At 39.1% G+C, this 16,726-nt stretch overlaps 1 protein-coding gene across 4 annotated transcripts in view; it reads right to left on the minus strand.

Annotated features, from left to right (window-relative positions):
* CTBP2 (C-terminal binding protein 2) overlaps positions 1-16,726 on the minus strand; it is a 228,680-nt gene that overhangs the window by 31,426 nt on the left and 180,528 nt on the right. For 3 of the 4 annotated variants that reach the window (XM_063307327.1, XM_063307328.1, XM_063307326.1), the window contains one exon: positions 6,169-6,323. In XM_063307327.1, coding sequence (XP_063163397.1) covers positions 6,169-6,323 — 155 coding nt within the window. Of the gene's footprint in view, positions 1-6,168; positions 6,324-9,094; positions 9,196-16,726 lie in introns of those variants that run through there. The other variant, XM_063307329.1, reaches the window with a different exon arrangement.

The raw sequence follows: 16,726 nt of genomic DNA on the forward strand, positions 1-16,726 counted from the left end.
CAGCATAACCTTTAGGTAAATAGTGGTGACCTGCTCAACATGTTTAATGTGGAGAAATTGTAAATAATAATAATAATAGTCATAACAATAACAGCACCATCGGCACTGACAAAACCACCACCAGTCAACTGCAAAAGACAGCTTCACTTGGAACAGCTTACATCCTGTGACAATACCTTTAATATTATTAAACAACATCTGCCTATCCCAGGTTCTTGGGAAGGACTTGATAGGTGGACAAAAATGCCAAATCCAGTCTAAACACCTGGCTCATTGTGTGACCAACCATAATATATTTAATTTATACTGCCCAACTCCCAGTGACTTTGACAGTTTTCACAACCTTTAACACACTCTGTAATCTACAGCATGGGAAAAACACCTTTGTTTATGCTTTATTCAATAGAGATGACCAAGTCAGTGTAAGATATTAAAAAGGAGACTGCTTACTTATGTACCCCTGTACTCCTTGATTTATGAAATCAGTCAACCTCACTTGTTCCATTAAAAAAAGGCCCTTCTCCGAATACTAAAGAGCAGATTGGAAAAAGGGAGATGTCTGTTAACCCTCTAATCTTGCTACTCAGTGGTGTCCAGTAGGAGGGAATGATTAAATGAGGTAACAACCTTAGAACCATATACACAGGCCCCTATTTACCAACCATAAATATAAAGCAATGGCATAAGATCTAGTATGAGCAAGAGATCTCCTTTTCTCTCTAATTCATGAAGGAGATGTTAATTCACTTTGGCATATGAAACAGAAATACCATCTGTTTTAGAAGTTCCCATACTGAACCATACCGTAACCACTCTGCAACAGATTCCTTTTGCCCAATAGATCTGCTGATGAATGAAAGTCAAATTTATAAGACTTTGATCTGATTTAGAGTTGAATGACTCCAGAAGACTGCTGATCCGCAATATACATCGCTGCTTAGTTGCCTTAGACTTAGAGCAGGCTTGTTGGCTAGGGTCCCATAATTAAAACACTGCAATCCTTATCCACCTGGAAGTAGTGATTTTCAGATCTGTCCTGTTCCCTGATCAGGGCTTGATGACCATAAATATGCCACTGAACTTGATTTCTTTGGCCCAGGAGAGAACTGAATTCACCTTAGAAATGATATGAATCACCAGTTTGTCTTCATGGAAAGAAGAGAGCTAAGGGTTCAGAGACAGAATTCCTAGCAATGGTCACTTCTTGATGTAGTGTTGGCTACCGAGTATTGTATTTCTTAACCTGAGGGACAGCTTTGAGTAGAGCACCCACCAGAGGGTTCATGTTCTTTTTACAAAATAACGAATGCAGAGAACGGTTGGATAAAACACCTTTCTATTGCACCTTAGAATGCTGTTAAGTGCTACAACTTTAGATAGATTTGCTTATAGAAAATCTGTAACTTCCTTGTTCTGCTACCTCCTTTTAATCTGTGATATTCATTCACCTACTGTAGGCAGACTTTCTTGGGTTTCGTGTCCTGTTAGTAGAATTGCTTTTTTAACACATTAAGTGCCCCTTTGAATAATCAATTCTCCTAGTATCCAATTTCAGTTGTTTGTACCAGGTATTTGCCAATTAAACATTTGCTACTTAATTCTCCTAAATATCCCAGAAGTTTGTGCTATTTTATACATTTCAGTTTTATTATGAAGTGGGTACTAGGAATTCATATAAACTGAACGTTTATGTGATTGTATTATACTGATAAACCTAGCCAACCTTGGCTGACCTCAGAAAACTAAACAGAGTCAGAATTGGGAAACCACCAGAAAATTCCAGAACCTGTAGGTTAGGCTAGGGAATAAAAAAACTCGATACAAAATAAGGCAATAGTAACCACTGCCATATTTGTTGCCAAACAACTTACATGGAAATGTCCATGAAGTGCCCAGGAGTTAAGCTGAACCGTACCCAAGTTTCCTATCTAGTGGTTGGGGTGCTCAATACTAAGCTGGGAAGTTTTAAGCTGTCCAACACTCATCCCTTAGCTAAAGTTTTGCTTTCTCACTATCTTGTGGATAGGATATTGGCACTATACTGGGATATTTGCTTTCCATATCTTAATTTTCATACTCTTAGTGGTGCTACTTATTAATGTATAGAGGGCTTTTACTTTTGTATTCATTTTTCTATTTTCCAAAGAAAATCTATGCCTAAATGCCATTCATTTTGACAGAGCAAAATCTAAGTATTAGCATGAGATGTGAATCTTTTTTTTAAATTCTTTACATGCAAGACTATAAGTTATTACAATCTAATTCTCAAAACTGGATGACAAGAAAAGTACAAGGAGAAAAAGTAAAACAATTGGCTTCATATCAGTGGAAACAGATCCATAGGCTCTGTGTGCCTCAAGAAGCTTTATACTCTAACACACAGATAGATCTTGTCAGCCAAACAGTCTTTAAACCTAAAGTTAAGATCACTCTTGTGATCCCATACGGTGTGTCAACACAGCCTGGAAGTAGAGAGTATTTTGAACAAGCAATAACCAAAGATGAGATTCTTTGACACAGCTTTACATTTGAGTTGATCAGGCTGTTTACTGAACACTATTTTAAACAAGTGTTGTAGCAAGCTATAATTCTTTAAGACTCTATCCTGAGGATAGGATGAGCTATGAATGATGGTAATCCTTAAAAGGCTTTGTTTGCCATCTATGTTCAGTCAATTTTTATCTGGCCATTTCCCAATCCCTACCCCTTTTATATTCCTCTCTAGAAGACTTGGATTTAAGTCTTCTGATCACCCCAAATAATCAGTTTCCATATAGCACTCCCAGTAAACAGCTCTTCAGCCCAAGATAAGCACTGATAAAGACAAATTTATCTTGTACTTTCAAGATCCGAATTCTCAGAGATTAAGAATTCTTCTCAGCACAGGAGAGAAAAAAAAAAGATGATCGGAGTTTACGAGGCCAGGAAACTTGCCCAGAGGAGTATGTGGTAAAGGAAGAAAACAAAAAAGCAGAGCAAAATGGAATAACGATGCAACAGATCTGAGGGCTTCTTGGGTCAAATTATATGTTACATTACATTATGCAACACATGGACCCCGTTTCTTCTCTTTTACTTTAAATCCATTTTAGGGACCCGGTCTTGATTGGGACCACCCCAAACAGTGAGGTAACTTCCCACTGAACTGTTTTCTTCTTAATATTTATCTTTGGGATTTTAGTTTTTTTAAAAAAAGGGGAGGTGAAGTGGCATAGTACATAATATAACTAGTAGCTCAGCTATTGGCATTCTGCTAGTTTCAGAATTTTCTCCAGACATTAAATCCACTTATTTTGGGTTAGCTTCATAACAAATCTTACCCTTTCAATGACAGAAGAACTTCAGTTTTGAAGCTTACTCTCTAAATAATACAGATTTTAAACAACCCTGTGTTATTAGAAAAACTAACAATACAGGGAACTTAAATAGCATCAAAACCTTCAGTTATATATGCACCAAAAGTCCTATTTCTGAAGAACAGAAAATTGGAAATATCCCTATTTCGAAAAAGTGTAAGTTCTGCTTCTTTCTAAAACTTAAATAAGGATTCATTACTAAAATGTATTCAGCATTTTAAGTACAAGTGATGCTGCCAAGTTTCTTTCCCAGTGCCTGGAGATTGTGAGGTTCTGGATAGGGGAGAACTGAGAACTGAGTGGCTTTCAGGTTTTGGCCCCCGGGAGCTGTAGTTTTCCATCTGTATCTCTTGATGGAGTTTGCAATCTCCAAGACAAAGTTGATGTGCAATCTGGGGGCCTTTGCAAGTGATAGCCATGGACAGGGGGCCTTTGCATGGCTTCATCTTGTGTGTCACTTGTGCCCATTCCTAGACCAGGAGGTCTGCTCACTCTCACTCATGCCTTAGTCACTTCCTGGCTGGATTACTACAAGGTGCTCTACATGGGACTGCCCTTGAAGAATACTTGGTATTTATTTAGTAAACTGGCTGTTAACTATCAGAGTTATGTGCAATTAATTTAAGATAAAACTAGGCATTTCACAAAGACTCCCAATATTCTCCAAGGCTACTCCTTAAGCAAAAAACAAAAATACATTTAGAATTCAGTGGGGAAAACAGAAACTTGACTGCAAGAAGTGAAAAGTGAGTGGAAAAAGCTTAAGTACATCCCTACCCTGAGTAGCTCCTCTACTCCCAAACTCCTTTTCACAGTTAGCTAGACAAAGGCTAACGGAAATTTACGTATAGCAGCATGTGGCTTCTTACTCTGGACCTTTGCTTGCCTCATATTAGCACTTCTTAACTTATTTATTACAACATTTCTACTTCTCACAACTCAAGGTGATTCAAGGTTTTATTTCAATTATTCTTGCCAATCAACTTGATAAGGTTTTAGCCAAGCTGACAATGTCTCTAGAATGCACTTACTTATTGTCTAGATGAAACCCAAGTAAATTTCATTTAATTTAATACTTTCTTTTTACTTTCATCTGCTGACTTACACCAAGTAAGAAAATTAATCAAAATAACCAAACCTGTACTTTGTGAACAAATGTTATTTAGTTCCTACATGGTTCTCCAATGCACTGAATTTCAGGAGCACTGCACCTGCATCAGACAGATTGGTTGCATTAATCTCTTTCCGATCCCCTATCTATTTTTAAATGCTGTCTAGCCAGATCAATTGTTAAAATCAGATTATTTATTGTGGCTTCATCAGCAACACACTTAATTATCAAATCCAATACAGAGTCTATCAAAGACATTTTTGCTGCATGCAGGAATCCAAATCCCAGATATCTGTCACAGATTATCAAGAGAATAACATCAGTATAAAGAGAGGAAGGCGGAGAAATCATGCAATTAAACCAAGAACACACGGTCATCAATTTACCGTATAATGCCAATTCAATTCATCCTAAAGATTAGCAAGAGCTTTCCATATGCTTGATATGCACTGAGAGGAGACCCGTTGGCTTAATCTCTTTGTAACAGCACACATTGTAAAATGTGGAATTGAATCAGGTTCAAAATAAACAAAATGAAGTCAGGGTGTATGCTAGTTCTAGACTATAATGCATCTTCTCCTACTTCCTAAGCTTATCTATTTGCAATTTATGTATACAATTATTAGAGGACAAATTTGTTAATTCATAGGTGGGAACCTGTAGAGTTTTTGATATTACTGAGCTACAACTTGTGGCATCCTCAACCATAAAATACTAACCAACCCAGGTACATAAATCAATGGTTCTGTACCTAGTGGTTCATATGGTTTTGATGGTATGATAGCCTACATAAAAGAAATGTAGGTGCAAATGTAATTATCCTGAAATTTTCCCAAGAAAAACCTGAATTAAATACGGGATATCCTTCTTCTCATCTTAATTTGCAGAGCACAACATTTTCTTTACAAGATTCATCTTGTATGCCACTTGTGCCTGTTCCTAGATTGGGAGAGCCTTCAGACAGTTGCTCATGCCTTGGTCAGATCTTAATTGGATTACTGTAATGTAATGTAATGTAACTACATGAGTGCCCCTGAAGACCACTCAGAAACTACAGCTGCTCCTGAGTGCAGCAGTAGGAGCCATGAGGTGCATGTTGTGTATGTGTATGTGCAGCTGTCCCTGTTGCTTTGTGAGCTGCACTGATTGCCAATTGGCTTCCAGGTGCAATTCAAGGTGCTGGTATGTATGTATGTATGTATGTGATTTCTATAGCCTCCCATCTCAACAAGTGACTCTGGGCGGCTTACATAGTTATCACCTATAAAGCCCTGAATGGCCTGCTTGTTTGTGGGACTGCCTGTCTACATGCTTCTCTGCCTGTCTGATGAGATCAGCAAGAGTGAGCATGTTAATTAAGCAGTGTCATCTTGTGGGACATAAGAAGCATTGCCTTTTCAGTGATGACTCCTGTCCTATGGAATGACGTCCCCTCCAAGATTTGTACAGATCCCATCCTTTTGATTTTCTGCAAACTGCTTAATATCTGGTGTTTTCTAGGTCCTAGGCTAGGATGGCGGTTGAGTCTTTTGGTTGTTGTCATAGTTGTTGTTGATTTTGGCTGTTTGGCTTTATGGGGTTATGTCTCTGGACAGTTAACCCCCCTCCCCCCCAATGGTTTTGTTTTTTAATTTTTATCTGTAAGCTGCCCAGGGTCACCAGGGAGTCAGATGGCCTTCAAATTGAAATGATAATAAATACCTTTTCATGTATTTCCTGAGTAGATTGAGCGTCACAGAATGCAACAGTAGCCAAGTCCTTCAAAATAGGCATCTCCACTGTACAATCCCTTCCATCTAGTAAAGCCACCAATGGACGAGGATGCAAAGGGCCATTCATTATTTGTGGACGTATACCTGGAACCAAATGAGCATAAATGTTAAAACAGTACTAGTGGACTCACCGAAAAAGAAAATTTCATCTGAACCTGTACTAAAGTGCTTTGGCTTTGTAATGGTGAACTGATGCTGCTTAATACAAATATTTATAGCTTGTTATTCAATGACTTAATTAGAATATTAAGTCATACAGTTTACAGCACACAGAGAAGCAAGCCCCAGTGAGATCAATAAAGCTTACCCCTGGAAAATTATGTACAGAGCTCTAGCTTTAGGATGGTTATTAGGACTTTCACCAGTTAGACTCCAATTTGGGACCATTTGGGTTAGCTTCAACGAAGACGGCGCGTGTTCCTAGATTATGCATTGGAGCCTCACATCTACCTCTCTGCATGCAGAGGAATAACCCATGCTAGTGGATGCAAAGTGGAAGGACTGTGTCCTTAAATTAGAACACAGATTATGTTTTGACTTGGAAGATGGTTCTACCAAGTAATTAACCTTTGGCACTAGTATTAGAGAGTGCCAGAACCACTTTTAAGCAACTGGTTGTCTTGCTGGTTCTGAGTTATATTGGGTAGAATCAGTTGTTCCCTGAAGCCAACGTATTATCTATTCAATGTGAAAATTCCCAATTTTAGAAGAAGCCAGCAATACTTTACCCACAGTAGTTCTATTTGGGAAATATAGGAAAAGTCAATATTGCAAGAGAGTTTGTTGTTGCAATAGATACACTCCTAAGGTGTGTATGCTATCAAGATATACAATACTTTCTCATCACCCTAATTTTAAGTTCCTCCCATTGTTACCAAGTTGTGTGGCAATCTACTTTTTTGTTGCCAGTTCAGATATACATAAATATGGCAAATGTCAATTGGAAAAGAAAAACCTATTGCTGTCATTTGGTGGCCACAAGGCAGTTTCCCTAATATCTTTTAACTGTGTATCTGATATAATTTTGGGTTGTGATTTCTGATTTGAGGTTGTTTTATGCTAATCATCTAGTGTGTGTATGAGTATGATTTGGTCACTGACCAAAATAAATATAGATATTAATATAGATTGCGATGATGTTGCTAACTGGACCATTTTCCTGATTTTATATAACTATGATAATCCAAAGTCAGGGCATAAACATGCATTGGCACTGTTTCCTGAAGCTTTTACTACGAACATTTTTGTACTGCTTGCCATATAGGAAATAGTAAGGAGTTTCAGAATTACTTAGTGATTATGGCATGACGATAGGGGAGCCCAATGTTCGTTTGTGAATTAGTTATATGTTGCCTGATCTTTTTTCTTTGTACCGGACTATTTTAACTTTGGTTATGGGGTTCTTTCTGTATTTATTGTGTATGTGTTTGTAAATTGGTTGTTAGTTTCCCAGAGTTATGTATTTCAGATGGAGCCCTTTAATTTTTTAAATAAATGAATATGTTGAAATAGTGAGTGAAGTATTGAAACTACAACAGCAGCAGCAATAAACAAACCCTACTGGATAGGTATTTGCACAGGGCTTTCTTAAATACCCATTGGAACACAGCTGAATTTCTCTTGGCTGAATATTGTACCTTGGAGATTAACATTTCTCAGCCTAATGCCTTACATTTGTATTAGGACTATATCTCCCTACTGGGATGAGCAATTCAACAGTGAAATCTACTACTGAGGAAAGTGGTGACTTTCCCTTCAAGGATCTGCTGAGGATGCTTTAATTTGGAATCTTGACTAAATGGCTCCTTCTAGGTCTATCTATCTATCATTTCTAGCCACTGGCAATTGTAACCAGAAATTTTGGAAGTTCCAAATATCTAGAGACCACGAGGTTGAAGTATCTGAAGTATCCCATAGACTGATATGAAGACAAATCTTCAAAATTCATGTCTGAGCACGGACACAAAAGTAGCAAAAGCTACTTTGGTGAGTTCTCTCTGGCATGCATTTCCCACAGAGAAACTAGCAGTATCTGATTGGATTTTAAAGACTCAAGGCCACTGTTCAATCACAAGACATACCTCTGAGTTCTTCAAAATTGTTTCTAAGGATTGCACAAAGTTTATTACTTCAAACTACCTCCCTGTTAAGGCAAGGACGTTCTAGATTCTTACAAATCTGTCCCTAAAGATTATTGCTTTGATATAGTTTATTGCTGAGCACCAGAAAATGAGAGACAATGAAAACATTTGTGGAATGAAATCCATGTTCATACTGTAGGGAAGGACTGGAGCTATGACATTTAATCAAGAAAATCAAGAAAAAAAAATCTATTTTAATCTCCTCTATTGTTAAACCAAATTACTACATTTATCAGTATATACACTTGTCTCTTCTGCTGTCTATATTACTGACCAAAATGTGACCCTCTTGAAACTGATGGACTAAAATTTCCACCTTTCCTCACCATTGGCCTTATTAGCTAGGGATGATGGGAATACTAACAACTGCAAGGCTACACATTACCCTGCGTTAGACAGAGATGTAAGTGTTCATAGATTGATTCATGAAAGGACCTGAAGAGAGCAGGAAAGGAAGAGATGTACTGTAGTTAGAGCTGGAACAGCATGATGTTTCCAGAACCTTCCATGGTTTTCATGAGGCTCACTGCCCAACGTGATTTAATATTTTAATATTTTAAATTTTCTTTCTTTTTTTTTTAAAGGATCCTCTTTATTTACAAGAATGAACTTGGGCTCACATGGCCTCACAGTTTTGGGCATAAAAATGCAAACCAGGGCTTGTTTGAAGAAAGAAAGAAATAGAAAAGTTAAAAATAGGATGGTAGATAGTACCCTGGGAGTGGAGAGTTGAGGACAGCATTCAGCAACCTTGTCAGTCTGCATTCTGTAAATGGATTTTGTGACTGGCCACATCCATCATGGCACCCCTTTTGTGAAGACACCCAGAACATGCTCCCCCGCAATTTAAATGCATCCAGCAGCTCACAAATATTGCCTATGCCAATGTTATCACTAAAATTATTAGCGGAATACTTGAGATAGCCTCCCAGCATCATACTATAAGGTGTTTAAAATATTAAATGGAGTCTAAACTCCATTAGGAGCAGTTTGGTGCAGTGGTTAAGGCACCAGGCTAGAAACTGGGAGACTGTGAGTTCTAGTCCCACCTTAGGCACAAAGCCAGCAGGGTAACCTTGGGCCAGTCCCTCTCTCTCAGCCCTAGCATGGAGACAGTGGCAAACTACTTCCAAAAAACCTTGCCAAAAAAACTGCAGGGACTTGTCCAGGCAGTTTCCAGGAGTCAACACTGGCTCAAAGGCACCCCCCACTCCAAAAAAACAAAAAATCTACAGTTAGTTCCAGGCAAAAGGAAAATTATAAAGGGAAGAACAAACAATTTCATGCAAAATTAGGAAAATATTACAGTTGTGCTTTTGTCCATTTTATTATTTAATATAGGGCATACTGATCCTGTAGATTTAGCATTTAGTAAAATCTCAGACAACAGGCTGTTTCTCTAGTTAGCTCTTTGGGGGTTTTGAAATCAGTGTTATCAGCCCAGATAACTTTTCAGATCAACTTGGCACATGCAAAGAACAGATAAAAATCTTAGCTTGTATGCAGAACGTGCCTGCAGTTTGGGATCTAACTGAACTTTGCACTCCTAGGCACCCTACATCCCAGTCCTAGTGGCCAACTTGAGTTATTTATTTAATCAAATTTATATCTGCTGCAATCAAAAGGCCTTTTGGCAATTTGCAATAAGTAAGAGCATGAAAGGTGAAAGGTCCCCTCTGCAAGCACCGAGTCATGCCTGACCCTTTGGGGGGACGCTGCTTTCGCAACATTTTCTTGGCAGACTATAGCGGGGTGGTTTGCCATTGCCTTCCCCAGTTGTCACCTTGCCCAGCAAGCTGGGTACTCATTTTACCAACCTTGGAAGGATGGAAGGCTGAGGTGACCTGAGCCGGCTACCCAACAATCCAGCTTCCACCGGGATCAAACTCGGGTCATGGGGAGAGTTTCGGTTGCAATACTGCTGCCTACCACTCTGCGCCACATGAGGCTTAATCCCTACAAAAACATCCTTGGTACATATATAACCAATAAAACCACAATAATCATAATAATCTACTCATAAATAATCAACCAAGGGCATCATATCACTCATCATAAACCTTCTGAAAGTTTTATTTTTAAGAACTTCCAGAAGGCCAACAATGTAGGGGCAAACCTGATTTACAGAGAGAAAATATTCCATAATATGGGTGTTACAAATGAAAAGTAGGGCCTGTTTATCTCATCCTGCACACTGGAAGTCGGGAACCACAAGCAGGTCCTTCTGCTTGTTCAGGCAGGTTGATTCTAGCTGGGGAAGCCAGACCTGCAAACAGATTGGTGCCAAGCCATGTAGGGGTTTATAAGCAATAACTTGAACTTTGAATTACACCAAAGCTAACAGGGAGCTATTGCAAGACCTGAAACATGGCTGTAATGGGTTCATACACAGGTTCTTGGTGGCAAGAGACAACCAAGACCAGAGCTGCTACATTGGATCAACTGAAGTTTTCAAGTGGTCTTCAAATGCTACTCCACGCAGAGTACATTGCAGAAGTCCACAATATGAGTGATAATGGGCTATGTTGCTATAGTAGGGTCTTCCTGCTCCAGGCAGGTCTATAATTTTATTGTAAACCACCAGAATCCCCCGTTGGGGGAGATGGGCGGTGATACAAATTTAAACAAACAAACAAACAAATATAACCAGCACACCAAAACTGAATTTGGGCAAACCCACCCACCCATCCAGTCACAACTACTACCTGCTCATGAAGCAATACCCATGAGTCTTTCAGGGGCAGTGCCACCCTGCCAATGACAATTCTGAAGCTGTCAGAAAACCGTGAGGTACAAACAGTAACTCCGCCTTGTCTCAAAGGTAGCAAGGGCAGCAAGTTACTGAGGGTCTGGATAATAGCAGAGATTGCAGAATAAAAGCTATAGGCAATAGGGAGCAGGCAAGTACATGGAGTGTTACGTTCTGGTTGTAAGAAAGGTATTAGCTTTAATCATATTTTAATCATATTTTCATATTGTTTTAGATTTTGACATATGCCTTGTTGCTGCCTAGCTGCCTACTTTGCATGGTGCCTTTATTTTTTATATTATTTGATTTTACTGTACATCTTTTAACTGTATTATATTATAAATCACCCAGAGAGCTTTGGCTTTTGGGAGGTTTAAAAATGTTTAATTAAAAAAGATGATTCAGAACTACTTTAACAGAAAAATGAAATTTAACTCTCGCCTATATATTTAATGGAACTGCCCCAACAATAACTGTAGTTTAAAGAAAAAGCTAAATAAAATATTTGAAATTGGATACCTTGCTCCTATGCTTTCATATTTCTGTTTACTACAAAATAATGCATCTCCCATCATTTCATCTACAGTACTCATGGCAGCCGCTGAGAAGATTTGGGTAAGAGAAAGAAACTGGCTCTAAGCAGATCAACACAACTAAAAGAGGAAAATACATAAAACCAAATGACTTGCAATCTGGAGCTCAATTGCTATGTTTTGTCCAGATTAACCCTATTCTGGTTTAACAAAGCATTCCAGCTGTACACTGGACAATAGTGTGCAGTCCACAAGATTGAGAATATCATTTAATGACAGCCTTGTGGTGTTACTATCACAACGAAAATGGAGAAGGAAATGGGAGGGAAACTGAAGAGAGACTCCCCACCAAGACAATGGTTGGAGATGGCCACTGCAAGTTACTCTGTTCCCATATTCCTCTACAATTTGTAATCAGAGCATAGTTCCTAACTGAAGCAGGAAATATAACTGACAATGCATTTGGGGGATCAATGCCTAGTTTCTGAAATGCTTTTATGTTCTGATTAAACAACTGGCTTTACGAGGCAGGGAAGCTTGTTAAAACATTTAAGAATAATCTCTCTCTCTTTCTCTGTCTGCATTTTTTAATTTACAAATTTAAATTATTACATTTAAATAAATTTAAAATATTTAAACTAAATTATTTAAATGTTTAAATTTAATTAACAATTGGATGATGCTAATTATTTCAGCTTGTCAGAAACAAAACTTTAGACCTGAAGCACTAAAAAATAGGCTGCACTAATTCAAGAAAAACCACTGACAGATTTGCTGTCTAAAGTCATATGAAAAATATATGTCTTCTAGTCAAAATGCATTATTTGAAATGTTTCATCTGCCCCCTCAAGAGCTTTTACATCAACACATACCATATCAAAAAAGAAACTCAGCACATTGGATCGTTTAAAAAAATGAACAAATGGGTCCAAAGATGAAGTGTAGCAGGATTCTTTTCTTAGGAGCACTTAACAACACCGCCCCCACCCCACCCCATGAATGATTTTGGCTGCAAGCTTAAACACACTCACATGAAATGTGGTTTGGGTTCTATAATCTTAAGACCAGGTAGTAACTTATCGGTGGAAAAACCTCTCTTTTCTTTGCATCACCTCTGACTATATCGCAAAGACTAAAATACTGCTCCTCTAACAATAGTCCAAAATTAGGTTTTGGCTTGGAAATAGTAAAGAAGCAACAGCATTGTGTGACGTAAAACCAAAGAGAAAGTTCATTGTCTGCATATGTGTAGCTTTTTTACAGAATGAAAGCAAGGCACACAGAAAGAGCCAGAGGGGTAGAAATGTGTGACCGTATTCAGTGGGAACCAGTCATCAATAAAGAAAGGCATGTACAATAGAAAAGAAATTGAATCCAGTTTTCTGACCAGAATACCAACATGGTGAGATAGAATTGCTTTAAAAATGAAGGTGGTCTGTTCTTCTTCCAAAGCTTTCCAATATCATGGCAGTTGTCAGAAGCATTGTTCAATAAATATTTTCTGATGCTTTCAGCTCTGTGTGGAGTTGAGCCAATGTTTCAGTGGACAGCTTTTAAGGGAAAGGGTGGGAAAGCAGGGGAAGAGGGTGGCGAGGGAGCTCTTTCTACATGCACTGGTCCACCCCAACTCACAAGCTGCACAGCTGGTTGCATGGCTGTTCAATATAGAAAATGCTTTGGTTGTTTTTTCAAAAAAAGTACACAAAGCCTGCTTGTCCTCTTTTGCCGTTCCTCCCCACTTGCCACCCACTTGTATCCGAATCCAATGGCACCCCTGCCAAGAGAATGAGGGAGTCCTCTCTGGTAAATGGCAGCCTTTGTGTGGCTGCAAGACGGCTACTATCTCACCGAAACAAAAGAAGAGAAGCCATTTGCCTAATTCTTATTAATCTCCCTTGCCTGTGTCACACAGCTTCTCCTTGTCCTTAAAAAAAACAGAGATGGTTTTAAACATCTTCTCTGACAGTATATAAAAAGTGAATCAAGGAGCAAGCCAAGCATTCGCATGAATTACTCGTTAGCAACAAGAGTCGCTGCGGCTCGAAAAGTCAGAGGCACACTTCTTTATTAAGCAAACAGAGAAAAGAAAACAGGAAACATTCCCTTGCCTTGAAAACTTTGCCCCCACAATCTTATTAAAAACTATACAGGAAAGAAGAGGAGGATGAGAACAGAGGGGAGGGGAAGGGTACAAAATACTACACCAATATTTGGCATGTTGATTCTCTTCTTGACTACGAAGGGGGATCTTCAAACAAGCACCCCATGTCCACAGCCACACAGTTTCAAGACAAACGTCTCTCCAGACAAAGGAGGGAAAAGAAAAGGGTTTTGACCCACAACAGAAGAATAGTCTGAAATTGCTCAAGGAGTTATAGTTACCTCTGCACAGCTCCAGACTCTCTCAAACACTCCCTCAAGATTTTGCCACAGCTTGTAACTAATCAAAGTTCTTCTCCAAAGCTTGAATAAATCATGAAAGAGCTGTACCCCCAATAAATCTGACCTCCCATTTGACTTGTATGTGGGGCTCCTGAAAAATATATTCAATCTCTGGCACAAGCAATATTATTTTGCTATTTAAAGTGAAATGTGTTCCGGTGATATACACACTGCATTTAGATTAGCGGTTTTAGCTGAAATGACAAGTCCTGAGAGGGACTTGAGAGGGATGGACACCTACACAAACAAAGACATTTTGCTAGATAACTACTGCTGTTTGCGTGGCACATTTTGCAAGTAGTCACACAGGGCTGTCTTGACAAATAAATGTTTTCTAGGAAGTGGGGAAGGAAGTGATTTCCCAGTGTTACCCATGCCCATTTGCTGGTAACACCGCTGAAGGTAACTAGCAATGCTTAGTACTTCTGTATAGCATTTAAAAAATCAGAGTTGGATAAGTAATTAAGACGAGTAAAGTTTGCATCTAAATGTCATTTTCATATATTGTTGACTCAAAAGTTAAACCTGAGGTGCAGGAAGAAATCTGAGTGCAGCCAGTTTCTCCTGCCCTTTGTGACTATCATATACAGTAGGTGAGCAACCAAATACTTCTAAATACTTTGTCTATTGCTGTATCTTAACAATTTAAATTAATTGAAAAGCATTGAGCTAGATGATGGAGAGAGTCAAGCTACACAATAAGGTACAGTGTAATTTAAGATGCCGTAGATGCAAGCATCTTTATTCCTCAAAATATGTTTGTAACATCAGGTGGCATAATTATATTTACATTTGGACACATCACAGTAGGTTTCAGCTAGAAATTTTAGCTATTTTAATCTTCCAATATTGATGTTCAGAGAAACAAGTGGGCAAGAACCCACCTCAACAAAATAGCTATGGAAGAGACGATGGGGACAGTGTCACAGAAAGGAATAGGGACCAAAGTATTCAAAAATATGAGGCCGTCCTGGCCTCAAGGGGCTCAGAGGCATGGACATTCAGAAATTAGGTGAAGCCCAAACATACAATGCTAAGCAACTGTCAACTGACATTTGGTCCTTCTTCTCATTCCTCAGAGCCAGACTGGTTCTGCAGTAGAACTGCCCATTTAATTGATTCTGGTGTCAGGGGTTCCGTCAAACCCCTAACAGTTGTTTGCAGTCAAGAAAGTTAGATTCTCAGAGTCTCGTTAATCAACTTTATTGAAAAGAAAAGGGGTTAGGTTAGGTTACAAAATCTGCGAAATTGGATATATGGACTTGAGCACCTCATTTATCAGTTAAAAAAGTTAAGGCGTGTCCTCTTTGATTCCGCTGGTCCTCTTTCTAATTGTCTCTTGATGCAGAGGAGATATGGTTCCCTGTTTGAAAGAGAAGGCAGGCACAGATGTTCCTGATCTGCAATATTTTGCAAACTGCCATTCCTGTCCTTGTCTCAGAGAATCCCGTTACAATTACAGAGTCTTCAAACAGATGCAAATAGACCTTATTCACTCAGCCTGTACAATCCCAAATTAGGGTGGAAACCACTGATGGCATAATTTCTGTGCCAATTCCTGAATCCAGTTATTCCCTTCTACTCATCTTCTGTGATCATCCAGAGTCCATGTAGCTTTATTTGGCTTCCTATCTGCATTTTCCTATAATCCTTATCATGCATTGGCTTCAAACTATAGTCCACATATTTACTTGGACCAAGAAACCTTTCTGTATGAAATTCACCATGTCCAAATTCTGGAGCCCTTCTGCTGTTCACAGCACAACAGCTTCCTTGTTCTATCTGCCAGATATGGTATACAGATGCACTTGGGAAGAACACCACAAGGATTCTGCCCTCCCCATCAATGCTGTGACTATATCATAATCTTATTCCACAATGTAGACACATGCTTTGCATGCAATGATACAATTTTCCTTGGGCAGATAACATGGGCTCAACATCTGAAGATTCTGATATATGAATGGAAGTGGAGGAAGTAATGAGAATGCCTTCCCTTCCTTTGGCACAATTCTTTGAGGTTTCCATCACTGCCCAAGTGGACCTGGATTAATGCTTCCATGGTTTCTGGGGAGTCTTGATGAATGAACTCATCCCACATTCCATCTGACATTCCCTCTTTGAACTGGTGAATTAATCCTCTGCCATTCCAGCCCACTTTCTGAGCTTACAGCTGAAAATCAGCATCATATTTCCACACCAAATGCTTACACTGTCATAGGTAACGAATTTCAAACTTGGCTGTCACTTAGACTATTTATATGCAGGCAAGGTTGGTAGAGAAGTCATCGGGTCTCAGGAAGGTGTATAAGTCACATTGAATGAGGAAAGCACTAAATTTACTTGGATTCCCATTACATCTACCTGGCAAAGAAACCGGTATTTGGCACTGGATGGTTGTAGCAACAGTAATAGGATTGGCTTGAAACCTCCCTCAGAAGTGGTAGCCTATGGTGGGTGATGCTGTTCCAACAGGTGGGTGAGTTGGTTCATCATCAGGATGACCTGGTTCATCTGGTCTTCCCCCTGGTTCTGATACTGGGGCAAGGCACTGGCAACTTGGTTAATCATTAGCGGTTTAGCCACAGGGTTAACACCACCATCATGTTAACCTCTAAGCAG

Source organism: Candoia aspera, chromosome 6, assembly GCF_035149785.1.
Source record: "Candoia aspera isolate rCanAsp1 chromosome 6, rCanAsp1.hap2, whole genome shotgun sequence".
Classification (NCBI taxonomy): Eukaryota; Metazoa; Chordata; class Lepidosauria; order Squamata; family Boidae; genus Candoia; species Candoia aspera.